Here is a 21,787-nt window from a genome sequence, read left to right on the forward strand (position 1 = left end):
ACACGATGTTGACTTCCACGCTCACTGGGACGTCACAAGAATTCCCGTAAAAACACGCAAGAGTGCTGGCGAGGGTAACGGCATCCGAAAAACCGGAAGTCTGCGAAAAAGTCCGTGAAAAGTTCTATTCTTGGCTCCACAGTGCAGCACAGAGTTCTACACCAACTTCCAGCCTCAGAGGATTTATCTGTCCAGTGGAAACATGTTATATATGACGGCAATGTGCCTGCTAGAGCCTGCAAATGATCACTTTTCCAAATGCTAAATGCTGTTAGCTCCCAGTAGCCTCTGTGGCTGATGTCATTTCCTGTCCCTTAAGTTTCATTTTACTTTTTTTTAAGGTGGAACTTTAAGGTGGACCTAAAGAGATACTACTAAACAGAGCGTTCTGAACAGGGCTGTTTTGTCAGGGTGATTGAACTGCTGTGGTGCTTCATCCTTATGTTGTTTTGACCAAAGCATGTCACAGACATGTTCATTAGGACACCAGGGAACTAGTTTAACTTGGAGAAATATGACATAATATGGGACCTTTAATTAACTGGGCTGTTTTTTGTTAAGTAAGCTTCCAGCCTCGCATTTTTCTTCTTAAAAAAACACCAAACTGGAGGCTTTAAAGTGAAGTTCACAAACCAGCATGAGCCAGAAATGACAGGAGGAAAAGTGATGGAGGGAAGACAGATGGCAGAAGGGTTAGACGAGGAGAACGCAGCACGAAACGGGGGGAAGGAATTGGAGAGGGAGATAAAAGGAAAATGAAACCCAAAAACACATGACTCACGAGGACAGGTGGAGAGGACATGGGAGAGAAAAAAAAGAGAATGTCAGAGAAAGAAGGACGGAAAGAAAGTAAAACTAAAAGTGTCAAAGGCAAAGGCGTTAAAAGGCCAAGTGATTAAGGAAGAAGGAGTGAGGAGAGGAGAGGAGAGGAGAGGAGCGTGGTTACATAATGACAAACGGCACTTACGTAAGAGAGAGACTGTAATTTGCATACTGTGGAGGATCAGGTCTTCACATGATGAACCAATAAAGAGGAATAATGTTGTTTACTGAGGCAGAGTGATATTTACTGAGCACTTAAAGGCAGACACACTCCACACTGCCACCATCTCCGGTTCCCCCTCTCCTTTCATACGGTACGTGGTGTGTTTGTCCCTCCCTGCCTCCTGTGTTTCGCTGGATATTTAAAGGTCCCCTATTATACCCTATTAACCCAAGTTAAACTAGGTCCTGGTGCCCTAATGAACATGTCTGTGTCATGCTTTAGTCAAAATATCATAAGGATGAAGCACAATAGCAGTTCAATAACTCTGCCAAAACAGCCTTTTTCAGAACGCTCGGTTTTGTGCCTGATCATTTACATGTGAATGAGACCCAGGTAAACACACATCCACTGCTTCCAGGGGAGTGTCGATCTAACTGTCGCCACTTATCACCTATTGTCATGCACCGTCGTCACAACCCCCGCTCCATATACCCCATAGTAATGTCCGTTTACCCGTTGTTACTGCGTTTCACCGTAATGCATAGAGTGACCACGATTTTGGCTTCTCGCGATCATAAAAAAATCTAAGAAAAATGATTAATGTGCTGCGCAGCGTGTATGTTAATTCCCATGCTAGAAAAAGACCCTGAACGCACCAGTGTAACTGCGGCTCCAACTGGTGTGTGGATCAACAACACGAGGAGAGAACGTGGAAACACGACAGAAAGGCAGCCTTTGGTTGAGAAGAAATGTAGGACAACATCTACATCTTTCTGCAGTGCTTCGTGCTCCTCATATCACCGATCCACACACGCCACTCACTAACTGCAGGCACGTAACTGGTGCGTTCAAGATGTCCCTCCAGCATAGGAATTTACACACACGATCAACAACAAAGGGCTTGTGAAGCTTGTGAACATTTTTTTTCATAAATAAAATATATCCACTGGACACACAAGTCCTCTGAGGCTAGAAGTTTGTGTAAAACACTGTGCTCCGCTGTGCAGCCACTCTTCCTCCCTCGCCTGCACTCTCGTATTTCACAGGGACAAGGAGGAGCTACGGTGGAGCTGTGAAGTACTCTGTGAAGTACTCTGCCTGGCGGGGTGCCAACATTCACGGTGAAATGTCCGCACTGTTGTCACTTGGTCGGGAGGTGTAAACATCGCGTGTTTTATCGCCTATACTTACACAAAGTGGAACCACTAAAACATGACTGAGTCTTGTTTTTTCACATTTTGGGGACTGGTATGGCCCACTGAGTCCCAAATATAAGTACTAAAAGATTAAAAAGTTGATTTTGCACAATATGGGACCTTTAAGGTTAAATTAAAGTTTTTGGGTTAGACATTAACTTGTTATGTTTAGGGTTCAGGCTGGAAATCCATACAGAGTCCTAAGAAGATTACTGTGGAAACTATGTGTGTGTGTGTGTGTGTGAGTGTGTTCTCACCTCTTCTCCCTCCACTGCTGTGAAGCTGGATGTAAGAAAATCTGGGGGGAAAAAAAACACAGAAAATTAACGAATTAAAGCTCAGACAGATATTTAAGTAGATAATAATGATTGAATTTCCTTTGTGCCGTGTTTACTGTCACTTCAAAGGAATAATCCTTTAGAAAATCTTCAGAGAGATTGTTCTACACGTACAGGTTTAAAGTCAGACAAAACTTTTTGTAATATTGATGAAAACCTTCTCCCTTTATTCTTACAATTGTCTCTCATTTTGAAGCGAGCGCCTTCTGCACCGACAACCAGCCTCAGACACAGAGGAACACACACACGCTCATGGCTGTCATTTTCATCTCACTATTACGCAGCCTTTACATCACAAAGCTGATGTAAAAAGTGATTTTTACATCACGGCACAGAGAAGTTGTTGATCCACTGTGGCCTCCATCAGTATCTTTTCTAAATGTGTTGTTTAGAAAAGTCTGCGTCTGAATTTCTAAGCTTCGGAGCGGGAGAGTGTGAGAGTCTACAAACATCAGTTTCTTGTCAGAAAAGGTGTTCCTCTGGGTTCTGTTCTAGGCCTCCTCCTCTTCATCATCTATCTTCTACCTCTTGGCCATATCTTCCACATGTTTATAGGTGCATTATGTAATAAATGTAAAGCAACTGGAACATAAAATCCTCCTAATATGTCACAGAGACTCAGGAATAATGTTCATATAACAAACTGAACTCACCAACAACAACAGTACAGGCAAAATATTTGCATTAAAAAAAATATTTTGCAGACTGCAAATCATGTTTATGTTTTGAAATCATGTTTTGGCATGTGGCGCCACCTACCGCAGTCTACCAATCATTGCAGTCAGTAGAGCCTCAGCTGCCGAGCAACCACGGGTTGCCAGTTACGTCAGAAAACGAAACCTAAAAGAGGTATTTTGAATTTGAATGTAGTAACCGTTTTTGGCCACATTCTTACATATGGCGCCTTTACTATCAATCGCTATGCAGAGGACGCCCAGCTCTACCTGTCCGTCTACAAACTTTAACTGCTCCAGGAGAACTCATCACATCGCTCACTGTCCTTCAACAACTTCTCGCGCTTCCGGTCAAATGCTGCATCAATTTCAAATTCTCACCTCCTCACCTTCAAGGCCATCCCATAATCTCATTCCCCCCCCCACACACACCACCCCTCGTTCCTCTCTGAACTCCTGCACATTAACACACAGATCCACACTCTCAGGTCTTCTGCCGCTCTTTCCTCACCTATTATTAATATATATATTTTTTTTATTACTTATTGTCGACCATTGTGACCTTAAGGTGACCTTGAGTGTTTTGAAAGGTGCCAACAATAACAATTAGGATTACTATTAGGTTAGAAAAAACTTTAAATAAGTGATATAAGAATTAGGTAACACTTTAGATAAGGGAACACATATTCACCATAAACTAGGTGCTTGCTAACATATCGTTTCGCCTAATAGCATAATTGCCATAATATTTTTTTTTTTTTGGTAATTGTGATATCTGCCTAACTTTACCAAAAAATTTTGTTTTTTCTTGTGTTCTGAAAAAGTTCAAATGATAACTTAGGCAACTATGCTATTAAGCTAACAATATATAAGTAGCATACTAGCCCTTTATTAGTAATTATTGAGCATGCAGACCTTATTCTACATAATCTTATTCTACCTCCATTATGACATGAATTAAGATTTTTCCTCCATAAGGTGTTAATACGTGCTTAATATTTGCTATGTATATGCATTAGAGCTGCAACTAACGATTATTTTCGTAATCGAAGAATCTGTCGAGTATTTTATCGATTAATCGATGAATCGTTTGGTTCAGAAAATGTCAGAAAATGTTAAAAAACATGAAATGACGATGTTCTCGAACGTCTTTGTTTTGTTCACAAACCAAAATGATTCAGTTTTAATGATTTCTTTGTTTATGTGGAGCAAAGAAACCAAGAAAATTTTCACATTTAAGACGCTGAAACAATCAGAAATCTTGTTTTAATCATGAAAAAAGCTTCAAACCGATTAATCGATTATCAAAATAGTTGGCGATTAATTTAGTAATCGATTAATAATCGATTCCTCGATTAATCGTTTCAGCTCTAATATGCATGTTAGTAATCACCTAGTTAATGGTGAATGAATGTGTTCCCTAATCTAAAGTGTTACCTATAATTATAATTGACATCACAGGAAGAACAAATCTCAGCATTGAATGCAAAGTCTCATTCTATAATGAACCAAGAGTCCAAAAGCCGTTGACTTTATGCTGGTGTCGAACATTGAAGGTGAAGTAAGTAGTTTATAGTGCCATCTAGAGGAGAGGCTGAAATGTACAACAAAGAACTGCTCCTCTGCTCACCCCCTCCCTTCCCTGAGCGCTACGGTGTCCTCAGCCGGTCAAATGTCGTCCTCGTCGTCTTTCTCCGTGTCAGCAGATGAGGTTCGTGAGGCGAGGGAGAGGGCGGAGCTACCGCGGCCGTAGCAGACGAAGCGGAGAGAGTGGAGGCGGGACTTCAGCTACAAGTAAAGAGACGCTTGATTTGTTCTCTCGCGTTTGTCCTTACAGGCTCCTGTAGAAACATGGCGTCTCTCTGCTAACAGTGGCTATGCAACCGCGGTCCGCGACCGTGTTATTTTACATGACTTTTTGAAACACTACGAAAATGAAACAAAAACTATTATACAGCGACTAGACAATGCAGGAGCACATAATATGTATAAAAAAGTGGATTTTGGGTTATATAAACCCATAAATACTACACAGTGTCCCTTTAAATCCACACAAACAAACGATGCACGTAAAGATAAATCAACGACACTCAATTTCCTCGATCACGTGCCGCTGTAAATCCGTGATTCACTTTTCAATTCGGAGACTTCTTCACGATCTCCCTCTCCTTCACCTCCCCCTTTATTCCCAAGTCTTCAATTTCTCTCCACCTCTTCATCCTTCTATCCTTTCTTGTCAATAACTGTGACTTGGGGCCAGGTGACTCATCTGTACTCTCTCTCTGTGTTTGCCCGGCTCTTTCTCTCTGTTGGTTTTTCTTCTTTTTTTGCTGCCTCACTAACTAAATATAAGTCCATAATCCTCTCTTCTCTCTCTCTCTCTCTCTCTCTCTCTCTCCCTTTGTTTTCTCCTTCATAAACCCGTAGCCCATCTGTCTGTCGTCCGTTCTTCTAAAGTCTCTCCTCCTGATTCCTGTCTGTGAACGCCCCACTGTTCTTCAGATGAGATTAAAACCACTCTTTTTTTTATTTTTTATTTTTTTTCTTAACGCAGCCAGCGGCAATTTGACGCCCGCAAATTAGATCCAGAGTCCTCTGATACAGAGAATGGAGTCGAGATTTCACCGACTCGCATCATTTATTTTGACACGGCAGCTGTGGGGTGATTGAGTGAAACACTAAAACCTTAAAGTAAAGATATATTATCGTTTTTATTCGTTCGTATTTTTATATATATATATATATATAGTTGAATCTTTGAAAGTGAAAACTGTTTCTCAAATTAGTAGATGCTTTCCTGGATGATTTCACCCAAGGTCAATTTAACCTGAGTTCAAACACAGACGTGAGACAAATAGGAGTATATAAGACATTAAATCCCAAACCAGGGGTGTCTAAAGCCCAATTTATACTTCTGCGTAGGTTACGTGCCTGTCGAAGAGCCTCTGCGTCGTCTCCGACTGCACCAAATATTTTTTAAGTGTCCGTCACTCCGTCAAGGTACAACGGTGACGGCAAGAGCTGCGATTGGTCCTCAGGACAGGCCGAGCGAAGCTGCTCTGTGCCGGCTCACAGTGAGCACCGAGCGTCCACAGACGCAGAGCTGATCCCCGCCGATAACGCCGCTGCCGAACTATAAATACGTCATATCTTAACACACACAGCACATGTTTAGACTCTAAATGGCCAATTTCTCGCCTCAAATTATCTTAAAACTGCGTTCCGTCACACAGAAAAGTGAGAAACGGCCACTGTTTCAACAACAACAGTCTTGCTCTCTCTTTCTCTCTCGGACGCCATTGCTCACTGTAGCCTGAAGCAGAACAACCTTGCGCAGCGACCCCTACTGATCGGGCAGGAAATTGCAGCGCGTATCCGTCACCACGCCGCAGAAGTATGAAGGCTCGAGTGGTCTCCGTGGTGACGCAGTCGGATAACGCATACGCAGTCGGAGAAGTATAATGTGGCCTTAAGTCATTTTCACTGAGGGCCACATCAGCATAATGGTTACCCTCAAAGGGCCAGAGGTAACTGTCATACAGAATAAATGTAACTAAATGTAACCAAATATAATGTCAAATAAAGGTAACTCCTCTGTAAAAAATATTGCTAAATAACTTTCTGTATTTATTACTTATTCAATTTCACTCGTGGCATGATGCATATACAGTGATACACTGTGCCGTCACTTTGTGGGTAACACAATCGCCGTGCATTGTGGGAAACGTAGTTTATCGCACACGCCTTAAAGCAGCATAGACCTATTTTAACACACATTTCTAAGACCAATTAATCACTCGCGGGGCCACATAAAATGACGTGGCGGGCCACATCTGGCCCCTGGGCCTCGAGTTTGACACGTGTCCTAAAGGGATAGTTCAGGGAAAATTAAACCTTAAAGGACTTTAAACATTTTGATGGAGATACGTCTCTGTTTATGTGGGAGAACCCCTCGCAGTTCCCTGGACATACACACTGTATAGTGATTTATTACTTAACATAATAAAGTGATTTATCCTCATAAAACAATTGGAAATGACAATCTTTGGTGTATATGTCCAGGTTCCTGCAGCAGCAGCAGACTGAGGTTACGCTGTGAACCTTCCAGGGGTGACTGCATATGTGTGTGTGTGAATTCATGAATGCGAATGATGGTGTCCTACTTTCCCTGGATACATGAGGGTAAAAAAAAACAAAAAACACATGAAGCAGCACGCTGCCACTGCTGGGCGTGACCACCGGGTGTCACTGTGGCTCTGTGCAGGGGCCGAACGCCGACAGTGGTCACCGACGACAGTTTAGTCAGCGCTAAGGCTCGGATTAATAAAAGCACAGGGAACGAGAGCCTGGTGTCGCGCGGTGATGCCGTCTATGTCTGACCGTGACTCTCTGTGGTATGACTCGCTGTCTGATGATTTTCCAAGATGTCAACAGAAGTCAGGTGCGAGTCGGGTTGTCTTGGCGTCTTCACATTCAGTGAAAAACATGACTGCCAGCAGTGGACAACCAGGAAGAACACGTTTTCACCCCTCACCTCATAAAATCTATTTCTATGTCAGTGTCCAGGATCGCTGACCATTTCCAAACTGAAGTGTGTCTGTGTTGCTTGGTGAGCACACATGGAAGACTTGGAAGCTCTGTGTGCACTGAGCTCAATGTGAATGAAGGATTTCAAACAGCAAAGCCTCAAAATAACAGTTGCAGTGACTTGTATACAAGGCAGCAGTGGATCAACAACTCAGTTGTGTGCTGTGATGGAAAAACAAAACAAAACACGGATTTTGTTTGTTCACAGAACTTCAGGTTTCTCTTGGAAAAGGCTGAATAAAAAATATAAAAAGTATCATCCATCCATCCATCTTCTAAAGTCATAATTATGAGATAAGAATGTTGAAATTATGAGATAAAACGTCATAATTATGAGATAAAAATGTTGAAATTATGAGATAAAACGTCATAATTATGATTGAAAAGTCATAATTATGAGATAAAAAGTCATAATTATGAGATAAAAGGTTGAAATTATGAGATAAAAAAGTCATAATCATGAGATAAATAGTCGAAATTATGAGATGAAAAGTCATAATTATGAGATAAAAAAGTCGAAATTATGAGATAAAAAGTAATATTGATGAGATAAAAGGTTGAAATTATGAGATAAAAAGTCGAAATTATGGGATAAAAAGTCATAATGATGAGATAAAAGGTTGAAATTATGAGATAAAAAGTAATAATTATTAGATAAAAATTCATAATTATGAGATAAAAAGTCGAAATGATGTGACAAAAACACGTTTATGAGCTAAAAAGTCCTAATTATGAGATGAAAAAGTCATAATTATGAGATACAAAGTCATAATTATGACATAAAAAAGTCTTAATTATGAGATAAAAAGTCTTAATTGTGAGATAAAAAAGTTTAAATTATGAGATAAAAAAATTCATAATTATGAGATAAAAAGTCGAAATTATGTGACAAAAACACGTTTATGAGATAAAAAGTCCTAATTATGAGATGAAAAAGTCTTAATTATGAGATAAAAAAGTTGAAATTATGAGATAAAAAGTCCTAATTATAAGATAAAAAGTAATAATTATGAGATAAAAAGTAAGAATTATGAGATAAAAAGTCGAAATTATGAGATAAAAAGTAACACATTTTTAAGTTAAAAGAGCCATTTTTACCCCGAGATAGAACAGGTACTGTGTTTGATTATATGATATAAACCATTCACCACAATGTGAGAGCAGGTTTAAACCAAACCTAGTTTTCCATGACCTAATGACCTAATGACCTAAGACCTCATTTCTGTGCTCAAACACTAACCACATTCATAACCAGGACATAGTTCTGTCATCACCCTCACACTCTTCACTCATTCACACCTAAAGTGCCACAGGCAGGTCATACACCAGTGAGTGTGTGTGTGTGTGTGTGTACATAAATGAATAATAAAGTCATTTTCAGTCAGAAATGTGAGCTCCTATGAAGCATGTGATCCTGTGAGACTGTTGATGTTTCTACCCTTGACTGAAATGGACTTATTTCTTACTACGAATATAAATAATCTATCTTATAAAGTGATTTACTGTACACTCATTATAGTAAACAAAGTCAATGAGAGTGAAGGACGAAATGAACTGAAAGCTGACAAATTGTGTGTGTGTGTGTGTGTGTGTGTGTGTGTGATGATGGAGTTGTAGGAGCAGTGAGTCATTTGGAACAACACACACCAGCTCAGTCCATTTGGATGGAGCAGTGTGTGTGTGTGTGTGTGTGTGTGTGTGTGAGCATACAGCGTGACAAACTGTGTGTTTGTAGATGGAGGTGTATTATTACAGGGCCCATAGTGGGATGAAATGATGAGGAGATAACAAAAAAGAGGGTAAACACCGCGGCGGCACCACAGCAGCACGCGGACGCTATAGAGGAAACGAAAAATGACCGAGAAGACGGGAGGGAAAACAAAGGAGGGAACGAGATGAAAGAAAAGGAGCAGAAGGACGAAGCAGAGGTGAAGAGAAGGAGTTTAAACGATGAGCCTGAACTAAAAGACCCTGCAGAAAAGAGAAAGAAGACGATAAGAATAAAGCGATAAAGACTTTGGACGATGTTATGACTTGTGTTTACCGCGAGACACTAAATCTTGGAAAGGGGACAATTTCTATTTGGGGGAAACAACAAATACATGACAAGTCTTATTTTCTGCACCATTTTCGTCACCAACGCGTTGTTCCAAATACATTTTTCTATTTCTATATTTATATTTTAATACTGTAAAGGCTGTCATAGGGTGAAAGGTCACCAGGTCGTCCACCACAGGGACAAACAACCGTTCACTCTCACACCTACAAACGGTCCAATTTCAGACTCAAATTATAACTTTATATGATGTTTAAAGAAAAGTGGACACTCTAAATTGCTCGATTGTGACGGTGAATGGTTCTTTACGTGTCCCTGTGATGGACCGGCGACCTGTCCAGGGTGGTGGCGCCACCTATCGCTCTATGTCAGCTGAGATTGAATGTGACATTATTGAAAGAATATGGTCACTAAATTCATTCATCGACGTCTTGTTCTCAGCTGCACCAAAGTCCACACAGAATTTTTTTTTTAAATATTCCTTTCAGATTCATCTCAGTGACACAAACTGAACTAAAAAGTCACATTTTAAAGGCGCCATATGTAAGAATGTGGCCAAAAACGGTTACTACACTCAAATTCAAAATACAGAGGTCTTTGAGGTTTCGTTTTCTCCGCCATTGTAGCTCAGACGTAACTGGCAACCCCGTGGTTGCTCGGCGGCTGAGACTCTACCGACTGCAATGATTGGTAGACGGCGGTAGGTGACGCCACATGACGCCAAAACATGATTTCAAAACATAAACATGATTTGCAGTCTGCAAAATATATTTTTTAATGCAAATATTGTCTGTACTGTTGTTGTTGTTGGTGAGTTCAGTTTGTTATATGAACATTATTCCTGAGTCTCTGTGACATATTAGGAGGATTTATTTTCATGAACCACCTAAAAATGTCTTTCTCTATATGGATTTTGCTGACGTAGATGAGCAGGCGATAAAGTGATAGAAAGTGAAATAAAGTAGCAAATGCTTTTTTATGCTAGCGTAGAGATAAGATGAACTATATTTAAATTGGGTGAAATCCTTTGTTAACCCTTTAACACCGAGCGTATTGCAGTTGATTTGTGCCACTCCAGTGGTTTCTAAAAGCTGAGAACGCAACTTGACTCCCAGTGAGCGCTGATGCTAATTAGCTATTTAGCAGGTATAGACCCGGTTCTGTACAAGGTCTCTCAACTAAACTAATAAACTTTAAATATGTTTTATACTGCTCATATTTCAAATTTAATTAAAATTTTTTTTTTTTTTTTACATAAAACTTTGTTTTCCTTCATTTTTAAGGTGCATTATGTAATACATCTGAACAAACTGGCCATAAAATCTTCATAATGTGTCGCAGAGACTCAGGAATAATGTTCATATAACAAACTGAACTCACCAACAACAACAGTACAGACAAAATATTCACATTAAAAATAATCAAATCATCTTTATGTTTTGAAATCATGTTTTGGCATGTGGCGCCACCTACCGCCGCCTCCCAATCATTGCAGCCAGTAGAGTCTCAGCTGCCGAGCAAACCACGGGTTGCCAGTTACGTCTGAGCTGCAATGGCGGAGAAAATGAAACCTAAAAGACCATGGTTATTTTGAATTTGAGTGTAGTAACCGTTTTTGGCCACATTCTTACATATGGGGCCTTTAATTAGATAATACACTACTTTAACGTGCAGTAAATTGCAAACAACTGCCAGATGTTGAACGTTATTCTGCAAAAACGGACTCACAGGACATTTTCTGACCCATAAAAGTCCATACGAACATTTTGAGGCTTCGGTGTTAAAGGGTTAAGTGGCTAAAATCAATTTTTCCTCCACTAACACCTGTGTTTTTACTGACGTGTGCCACATACAACCACACTGAAGTATCCCAGCATGTGGAAAAACAGGGTCAAAAACCTCTAATAATGTAATGACACGGTGTGTGAATGACTCTGAAAGGAGGTAATTAACATGACCTGGGTCAGAACCTCACGGTGCAGGAAACATTGTTATGTCATGCTCTCTCTCTCTCTCAAATGTTAAAAATGTGCTTAGTGTGAGGTCACACAGGACATAAATGATTCAAAAAAACAAAACAAAAAAAAAACTCAAGGACTGGAGCTGAAAAACCCAACAACAACAACAACAACTGTGTTTAAATTCACACATAGATATAAAGGAGAGGGAGGGAGGGGGAGGGGAGGGGAGGAGAAAATCCCCCAGAGCTTTGACTGATACGTCACATTACGATATACGTCTGAATTCGAGGGTGAAAAGCGTGAGCCTGAAATCTGACAAGATAAAGAGAAAAGCTGCGGCTTCAGATAAGAGACAAACAAAACGACCTTGAGCTGGCGAAATGAAAAGAGAAGAGGCGACGACAGAGGGAGCATGAAAACAAAACAACTCATTAAAATCAAACAAATGACTGCGGGAGGGAGGGAGGGAGGGAGAGACACAAGGTGGGAGATAAAACTTGTTTATATGATGAGGAAGAGGCAGCGGCGGAGTTACCGAGAGTTTGTCTCCGGTATGCGAGTAAGTGAGATAAATATCACGAGAGAAAGCGTAAGAAGAATATGTAAAGAAATCCGAGTGGGAACGTCGACGCCGCGCGACAACAGTCGCAGTCACGGCTGATCCTCGAGATCATCAACACTGTTAAAAAAATGATCTTACATATTATGTACAAGCAGAGGTGTTTGGCCACAAGAGGGCACTAGTGTGCTGCCTCACTGCTCAGCACGAGAAGAAGAATCACAGATTTCTATAAATTATTCTTGTTATACAAATATAGGAGAAATAGCAATGAGCCGGGGCAAATATACATTTGCTGAGTAAAATGTAGAATGTGCTGCAATAAAAAGTGCATTAAAAGTGGACATGTTTCATTAGTTCAAAGGAATAGTTAGTGACACAAACTCAGATTTTTAGCTATTTCATGGAAGTCTCACGGTTAGACAGTCTTTTGTGATGCTAACCTCTCACTTTCGTGCACCAAAGTTGACAAATTTGACAAAAAGTCCGTGTATAACATCAAGATAAAGCGGCAAACATAATTCTTTTCAAGATATCGTAGACTTAAGCTGACGTAGCGGAGGTCTGTCCTCACGTTTGAAATTATTCGATAAACAAGCTAGGCTAACGGCTGCGCTAGCTTGGCTCCGTATCTTACAAACGTAAGATGAAAAAAAAAATATTGTGTTTTAACTGCATTTTAGTGCTGGTCGCGTTAACCGGAAAAAGACACTCGTGACGTCATGTTTTACGTGACTCCCGATTGTTAAAATGAGTCTCTAAAGTAACGCTAAACTTTAAAAACAGAGCCACACATACGCAGTAACACAGGTACGCTGGTTATTTGTGGTGCTGCTTTTTTCATTTAAAGGTCACATAGAGTGGTCCTGTTGCACATATGTTAGTTATGGAGGTCTACTTACATATATTAACTTGTTTTTATGGTCAAAAACCTCCTAGTTGCTGTAAACGAGCCAATAGAAATCCTCTTTTCTGACGGTGTTTTTCTGCTGCGAGATTTCAGAGTGAACTTTCACCCCCAGAAGACAGAGTCTTGTGATTGGCCAGTACTATCCAGCACATCCGTTCTCAGAAGCGCAGCGCCCCCCTCTGGAACGGCGGATGCACTGCCCCTCATTATCAAAACATTGTTTTAACAGTGTTTAAAAATAGCTTCTTCACGACTCCCCGCCGCAGTCCCTTTTATGACTTTAAACCGGAGTCAGACCCAGAGTCAGAAGACACTGTCGCTCGTGAAACACCTCCACAACGGACGTTATTCTTCTTCTGCGGTTCAATGTACGCAACCAGATGTGCCCGGACTAGTGCCCGGAGCAGGAGGATCTGCTATTCAGGAGAACCGCTGCTTACGTAACTATTACGGGATTTTCAGTGATCTCGTTGAGCCCCGAGATTACAATAAAACACAACGTTCTCAGCAGTGGCTGAACTGTTTGTTTCGAACCGTCAGGGCTTCATAAACAAGGTAATGACGCAGATACACACCAAAAAAACAGCGTTAGTAGGAACTTCCGGTCTAGTTCCGCTTTAATAAACAGACGCCTCCGGTTTGATGGTGGGCGCGCTAGCGGCGCTAAATGAGCTAATGCAGCTAACGGAGCTAACTTGTAAACGGCGCCTGGACTCAAGTGTCGCGGCATGTAAACATGACGTCAAGCGCGTCTTTTTACGGTCATTCGCCATGGAAACGCGTCATGCGTTAACCTAGTGCCCAGCACTAATACAGGACTGAAGAAAGACTACATCTCCCATAATCCCGAGCTGTTTCTCCACATCGTTACCTTTGACTGCTGCATCAGCAGCAGCAGGAGGAGGAGGAGCAGCAGTGTAATGATCTAATTGATCAGTGAGCCTTATACGCTCCTATAAAGGAACAATAACACGTTATGTTTTTATTTAACCGCTGCTAAAGTCGCGTCGTTGATTTTTATAGTCGGAAAAGTCTGTGGAAATAAAAGTATGAGTGTGTGTGTGTGTGAATTTGCAGCTCCATTACTTCTCCCATTAATCTCGGAGAGATTCCTTTCAACAGGAGGCAGCAGCGTGCCCCTGAATCATGCTACGTGATGTCACTGTGACCTTTGACCCCTGAGACTTCCCTCACAGAGCGTGATAAAACTAAAACCCTCCCACATTTTTTTGTCCACCATGAGAATTGTGTAGTCTCTGGTGTCTTTTAGTCTTTTTTATGTCGTTTTAATGTTAATTTAGGCTTTTAGTGTTTTGGTTTTTTAGTTCTTTTTATATACAATACCGTTCAAAAGTTTGGGCTCACGCCTTATTTTTGAAGGAAAGTCACATTTTTTTTTTCAATGAATATAATATTAAATAATAATGAATCAGAAATACACTCTATACATTGTTATTGTGGTAAACGACTATTCTAGCTGCAAACGTCTGGTTTTTAATGGAATATGTACATAGGTGTATAGAGGCCTATTTCGTGTTCTAATGGTACATTGTGTTTGCTAATCGCATTAGAAGGCTATTGGATGATTAGAAAAATAAAGTATTATTTTGAATAAAAATCATTATTTCTAATCTTGCCAATGTCTTGACTATATTTTCTATTCATTTTGCAACTCTTTTGATGAATAAAAGTGTGACTTTTAATGGATAACACACAGTATTTTTAACTTTGTGCTCTGTATCTCTCTGTGTATGAAATGGGGTTAGGGTTAAGCCCAATTTATACTCCTGCGTAAAGTGCTCTGCGTAAGTTACGCAGAGACTCTGCGTCGACGCAGAGCCTGTCGAAGAGCCTCTGCGTCGTCTCCGACTGCACGAAATATTTTTTTTAGTGTCCGTCACTCTGTCAAGGGACAACGGAGACGGCAAGAGCTGCGATTGGTCCTCAGGACAGGCCGAGCGAAGCTGCTCTGTGCCGGCTCACAGTGAGCACCGAGCGTCCACAGAGGCGGAGCTCATCCCCGCCGATAACGCCGCTGCCAAACTATAAATACGTCATATCTTAACACACACAGCACATGTTTAGACTCTAAATGGCCAATTTCTTGCCTCAAATTATCTTAAAACTGCGTTCAGTGACACAGAAAAGTGAGAAACGGCCACTGTTTCAACAACAACAGTCTTTCTCTCTCTTTCTTTCTCGGACGCCATTGCTCACTGTAGCCAGAAGCACAACAACCTTGCGCAGCGACCCCTACTGATCGGGCGGGAAATTGCAGCGCGTATCCGTCACCACGACGCAGAAGTATAAAGGCTCGAGTCGTCTCCGTGGTGACGCAGTCGGATAACGCATTACGCAGTCGGAGAAGTATAATGTGGCCATAAGTTTTATCTATTTACAGCACTTTGGCCATTTTTCATTTATTTATTTATATTTTAAATGTGCTATATAAATAAAATGGATTGTGGTCTCCGAGAACAGTTCTGATGGACAGCAGCTACTCACCAATGACAGGAGCCGCTCCTCAGCGTCAGGTGGAGTTTGGCTCCAGGCACCGGTCAAAGAAAATCCAAAAAACAAACAAAGGGGGGGGGGAGGGGAGGTGGAGTATTGTTGTGGGCTTTAACAGTTGGCGGATTGGTGGGTTTTGATTGACAGTTTTCTCATGTGTTATTGGGAGATGGCGTCGTCTTCGTGGGTGTGGTTTAAGTCCACTACGGTCGTCCCGCGGAGAGAAGCCCCGCCGGCGGCGTCTGTCGATGACGATGACGGCTGGCAGTTTTTATTTGTTCCTCCGCCTGCGAGACAATGAGATGGGAGTCACACGATGAGATCAAACGAGAAGCCGCAAAGGAGAATCTCATTTGTTTTTCTCCTTCTGTGGTTTACCTTGCACTGCAGAGGAGGAGGACGGCGGTAGAGCGAGGATGTTGGCTCCTCCTCCTCCTCCTCCTCCTCCTCCTCCTCCTCCATTGGTCTGGGAGCAGACGTTGGCGTGGCGTGCGGCGGCTTTCTGTTTGTAGTGGTTACTGTGGAGCTTGTACTTCATCAGCAGGATGAAGATGAAGACGAGGACGGACGCCACGATGATTCCACCGATGATGATGATCATTGTCCCGCCCAGGAACTGAGGGATGAAGATTTAAAACCGTTCAAATGGTTAAACGCCAGTGACTCCAGTAAGCTCCTCCCCTCTGTCTACTTTAAGAAAACAAGACGGCAGCTGGACGCCGAGACGCTCACCTGGTCTCGTATGGAGTGACAGCGTCCATACTCCGTCTCCGTGGTGAAGGACACGCAGCCCACCAGCTTGGTGCCCGTCAGCGCCGTGATGCCGTCGTCGTACACGGCCAGGACGCACAGCTCGTAGTCCCGCGACGACGCGAGGTCGCTCAGCAGGAAGTACTTGTGATTGGCCGGGATCATCCTGGATGAGAGGGAGAAGAGGAGAACATTTGTTGATGATTTTTTGGGATGAAAGTCATGACTCTAAAACCAGTTTACCCTTTAAAGCTGAACTAGACCGGAAGTTCCTATTATCGCTGTTTTTTTTTGGTGTGTATCTGCATCATTACCTTGTTTATGAAGCCCTGACGGTTCTAAACAAACAGTTCAGCCATTGCTGAGAACGTTGTGTTTTATTGTAATCTCGGGGCTCAACGAGATCACTGAAAATCCCGTAATAGTTACGTAAACAGCGGTTCTCCTGAACAACCGATCGTCCTGCTCCGGGCACTAGTCCGGGCACATCCGGTTGCGTACATTGAACCGCAGAAGAAGAATAACGTCCGTTGTGGAGGTGTTTCACGAGCGACAGTGTCTTCTGACTCTGGGTCAAAGTCATCAAAGGGACTGCGGCGGGGAGTCGTGAAGAAGCTATTTTTAAACACTGTTAAAACAATGTTTTGATAATGAGGAGCAGTGCATCCACCGTTCCAGAGGGGGGCGCTGCGCTTCTGAGAACGGATGTGCTGGATAGTACTGGCCAATCACAAGACTCTGTCTTCTGGGGGTGAAAGTTCACTCTGAAATCTCGCAGCAGAAAAACACTGTCAGAAAAGAGAGATTTCTATCGGCTCGTTTACAGCAACTAGGAGGTTTTTGACCATAAAAACAAGTTAATATATGTAAGTAGACCTCCATAACTAACATTTATGTGCAACAGGACCACTCTATGTCACCTTTAACATATGAGCTTCAAAATGTCCTCTGAATAAGTGATTTTTGACAATTCTTCCTGAATAACTTTGAATATCTGGGAATTATTTACAATTTAATGCATGTTAAAATAGTGTATTAACAATTTATAGGACAATAAATGGAAACTACTGTATGTACAGGCGTTTGTCCAACTCTCTCCTCTCTGGAGATAAAGATGCTGATTCGCCTATCATTCCAGCAAAAGCCTGAGTGAAATTACCGTAATAACCACAATGTTGGTTTTCACGTGTTATTTTTTTCCCCCCAATAGCACAAACCGTTGCGTAATTACGGTAATGCAAAGTGCACTTGTGCAAACGTGTCGTCTGCACGGTGTTAAAGGGTTAACTTTCGCTCTCTGCTGGCAGCCATGTTATCAGCGAGTGTTCATATATATAAGTATATGTGTATATATATATATAAACACATACATATATACACACATATATATATTTACACACACATATATGTATATGTGGACATATAATATACTGTAATTGGTCGGAAACACGATAAACATCTGTGTATGTGCCAAAAACCAGCTCAGCTCAGAACCTGACTCATTGTTTTTCGCACATGCAGAACATTCAGCCTTGTGTTTTTTTTGCTTTTATTCCTGATAAAACACGACTCAGCTTGTCCATCTATGTCCAGCCACTGGTCTAAACTTCACATCTTCTGTTGTGCCTGCAACTGCACGCCACTGTCAAAAGACTTTAAAGAGATAGAAATCTGTGGTCCACAAAATGTACCCGAGATGTTGCAAAAAAAGAGCAATTCCTCAGCCTGCATCGTCTCAAAATTGCTGCTGTGCACCCGATATATATATATATAAATACATTTTTTTGTTTATGTGAGGTGTCCCATAAAAGCAGCTTAAAGTTTCTCATCCAAATCCCTTCCATCTTTCACGGCAGGTGCTTGTCGTGCCCCTTTTTTTTTGTGTTCAGATCTTGTTACTGTTAAAAAATTCATTTACATGCAAAACAGTTTGGAAACAACTCTTTGTTAGGGAAACGTTTGTGTGTGTGTGCGCAACCGCTCGCTGAACATTCCTTTTTTAAACTCAAAACCGTGACATTTGAGTATTTCACAGATAATATATATAGATATTAGGACTAAGGTTGAAACGAGGGACATCTGGTTAGAGCAGGTAAGTCTTCTTTTAACAGACAGAGAGGTTTTATTTTGAAAACCAGATGTCCTAATCCTGCCTGTACCGCCTCGTTCGGGATGGTTTCAATGCGTTTGACTGGCTTGACCACAGGTGTGCATCACTTTCAAGTGTCCCCAGGAAACAAATCCGTTGTGTTGTGGGATTTGCAGCGCGTTTTTCTGAATGTGTTGTGTTGTCATATTTGCAGCAAACCCTGACCTCAAGTTTCAAACATGGTCCAGAAGATGATGCTCGGCAAAATCAACAAACTTTATCTTTACTCTCAGCAGTATGTTCTCACCAAATAATAAACCTGATGAGAAACTAATGTCTTTATATATAGTTATATAGATATATATACAGTATATACATATATCCATCCATTATCTAACGCTTTATCCTCCACCGGAGGGTCGCGATATATATACATATATATATGCATATATATAAACTCTTCTCATTCCTGTTGTCTGCTGAATCGGTTTCCATTTTCCCTCTGTATCATTATTTTCTACACGTCTTGATGGAGAGACGGAGCTCCTCTGATACTGAGGTGTAGAAGTTTGCCGTCTCACTTAAAAATCCAAAAGTCTGAAGTCTGCAGCCTTGTTATGGTGTGATGAAAATTTAATGAGAAAAGTATATATATATATATATTCTTTTTTTTATTGCGTTACGTGCTGCCGCCACATCAAACACACGGGACTGTGGTTAAGTTAAGTTAGAATAAGTTAGAATAATGTGAAGGAGGGAAGTAAACTGGAGTCCAATTTAACACCTGCACGTCCCTTATCTGTCATTTCAGCTACAGTATTTAACCCTTTAAACTAAACGAACTGCTGTTTGTGCCCCAGTCTCTGTTTCCTGATGAAATTTAGGGAGGAAAAAAAACGGATTCAACATGAAATAGAAAATAGAAGATTGAGGTAAAGATGGACACTTTTCGACGTTAAAACCAAAGGCTACAAGGTAAGGAGAGGTTACAGCGGGGAGGAGGATATGGAGGATTAGAAAACAGACAAACAGGAGATTGGAAACAAGGAGGAGGACAGAGAGTGGAAATAAAGAAATGCCACAGTGCAGCAGCAGCAGGAGGAGGAGGAGGAGTCCAAAAGTGCCCTGAGGAGGGCGCTCTGCTCCTTTAAAACTCACCCGAGAACAGATAGTAATCGGGGGAAAAAAGGATGAGTGAGCAGCACAGGAGGAGGAGGAGGAGGAGGAGGAGGAGAAGAAGAAGAAGAAGAGGAAAAACAAAGGGAGCTGTGATCTGCAGAGAGCAAGTGATGGAGATGTTATCGATGGGGAGGATAATTGAGTGGAGCGACATGGGAGCTGTGAACTGGGCCAGGATCGCTGCTGAGTCTCATTCCTTCTCTTTCACACACTCACACACGCGCACGCACACACACACACACACACACACACACACACACGCACACGCACACACACACATACACACACACGGGAGATGTGCACCGATATTGCAGGAAATCAGCCCACACTGATGTCATCCAGAATGCCCGTTTAGAAGCTCCCTGTTGAGGACTTTGTTCAGCACCATTTGTTTTTTTTGTTTTTTCGGGGTGAATGATGTCGGAGCCGGACGAGAACTGCTCCCCCTACAGCTGATACAAGGCAATCACACCACAGCCACAGCCACAACCTTATGGCCACTGTTCATAGGTTTGCATTTCTATAGGGTTCCTCCGATCGCCACGTAAAGCTGTAACCAGCAACACATATTTAACTTACAAAACAGTTTTCCTACAGTTACCATACAAAGGAACTCATAAGCTGGAATGGAACAAAGCTCGAAAAATACATTAAACCAAAGGCAAGGTTTATTAAAATAAACAACAACAGTTTGACTCAAGCATTCACGATTTTGGAGTTTATTTCGTGCGATTTCGGATATTATTTTGTGCCAGGAGGAGCAAGTTGCGTCCATGTACATGTAGTCAAACTCTAAGGACAAAATTTAATACCTCATGAAATTGCAGTTAAGACTTTGTAATACTTTTAAGGGCCTTCATTTTCCCAAAATTGATTTATCAATACGTTTCAACTAAGACCCCACAGACACCCTGAAGTTACTAGAGCTGCAGCTAACGATTATTTTCATAATTGATTAATGTTGCATAAAATGTCCAAAAAAACGTTAAAAAACGTTGATCAGTGTTTGTCAGACCTGGAAATGACGAGGTTCTCGAATGTCTTGTTTTTGTCCACGAACCAAAAGTGATTTCTTTGTCATGTGGAGCAAAGAAACAAAGAAAATATTCACAGTGAAGAAGCTAAAACGATCAGAAATCTTGTTATAATCATGAACAAAGCTTCAAACCCGCGTTCAAAATAATAGAGCTTTGTCTGGTGGGTTCGGATAATATAGGAACTTGGTATCTCCCGAATTAAACCCCACTTTTTGGTCCACGGATGTCATTCATAGCCGTTTTTGGAACCGCTGCTTTTTCCCCCAATAAGAACATGAGTGATGACTCCATTTGCAGCAGCACTGGTGCTTTTTTGGGACTTAAAAGGTCATATGATGTCGAGGACTTTTCTCACCCCCCCCCCCCGCCCCGAGTCAATCAATGCAACTTGTTCAATCTGCTCTCGACTCTCACACAACGCCCTCCAACCACTCCTCTCTCTCTCGATACTCTCCTCAACTGTGTAATGAGCGGGAGCCGGGTTTTTATATGATGGATTTGGCCAGAAGAGGACGGTTAGTGACGACAGAGAACACACACACACACACACACACACACACACACACACACACACACACACACACACACACACACACACACACACACACACACACACACGAGGGATGAGAGAGCGCGGCCCGACGAATGAGGCACTATGAATGCAAAAGACCAGTGGTGTTAACACAACATCTAAATAAAGAAAAAATTGACCTGACATCCATACACATGGAAAAAAGAGGTTGAGATGTTTAGTTACGCTTTAAAATTGGGGTTAAAAGGAATAAGGGTTTATTTAGTGCAATGCAGTGTCCTAAGAAGAACAGCAAACCAGTGTGTGTGTGTGACGTGTGCCCATGTATTACTACTGTTGTGAGAACGTAAAAAACAGTCACATTGTGGGGACTTTGCTTCCTTGTAGGGACAAAAAGCAAGTCCCCATAATATAATATATAAT

General features: G+C 41.6%; 1 protein-coding gene across 1 annotated transcript in view; it reads right to left on the bottom strand.

The window, feature by feature from the left end:
- Positions 1-15,936: 15,936 nt before the first annotated feature.
- LOC310925275 (leucine-rich repeat and fibronectin type III domain-containing protein 1-like protein) overlaps positions 15,937-21,787 on the bottom strand; it is a gene marked incomplete at both ends in the record, with an annotated part of 58,038 nt that continues 52,187 nt past the window's right edge. Inside the window, 3 exons of the mRNA XM_083887178.1 lie at positions 15,937-16,064; positions 16,156-16,393; positions 16,510-16,693. Of these exons, the coding sequence (XP_083743304.1) occupies positions 15,937-16,064; positions 16,156-16,393; positions 16,510-16,693 (550 nt within the window). The remainder of the gene's footprint in view (positions 16,065-16,155; positions 16,394-16,509; positions 16,694-21,787) is intronic.

This window comes from Microchirus variegatus (assembly GCF_963457635.1).
Source record: "Microchirus variegatus genome assembly, chromosome: 3".
NCBI classification, from domain to species: Eukaryota; Metazoa; Chordata; class Actinopteri; order Pleuronectiformes; family Soleidae; genus Microchirus; species Microchirus variegatus.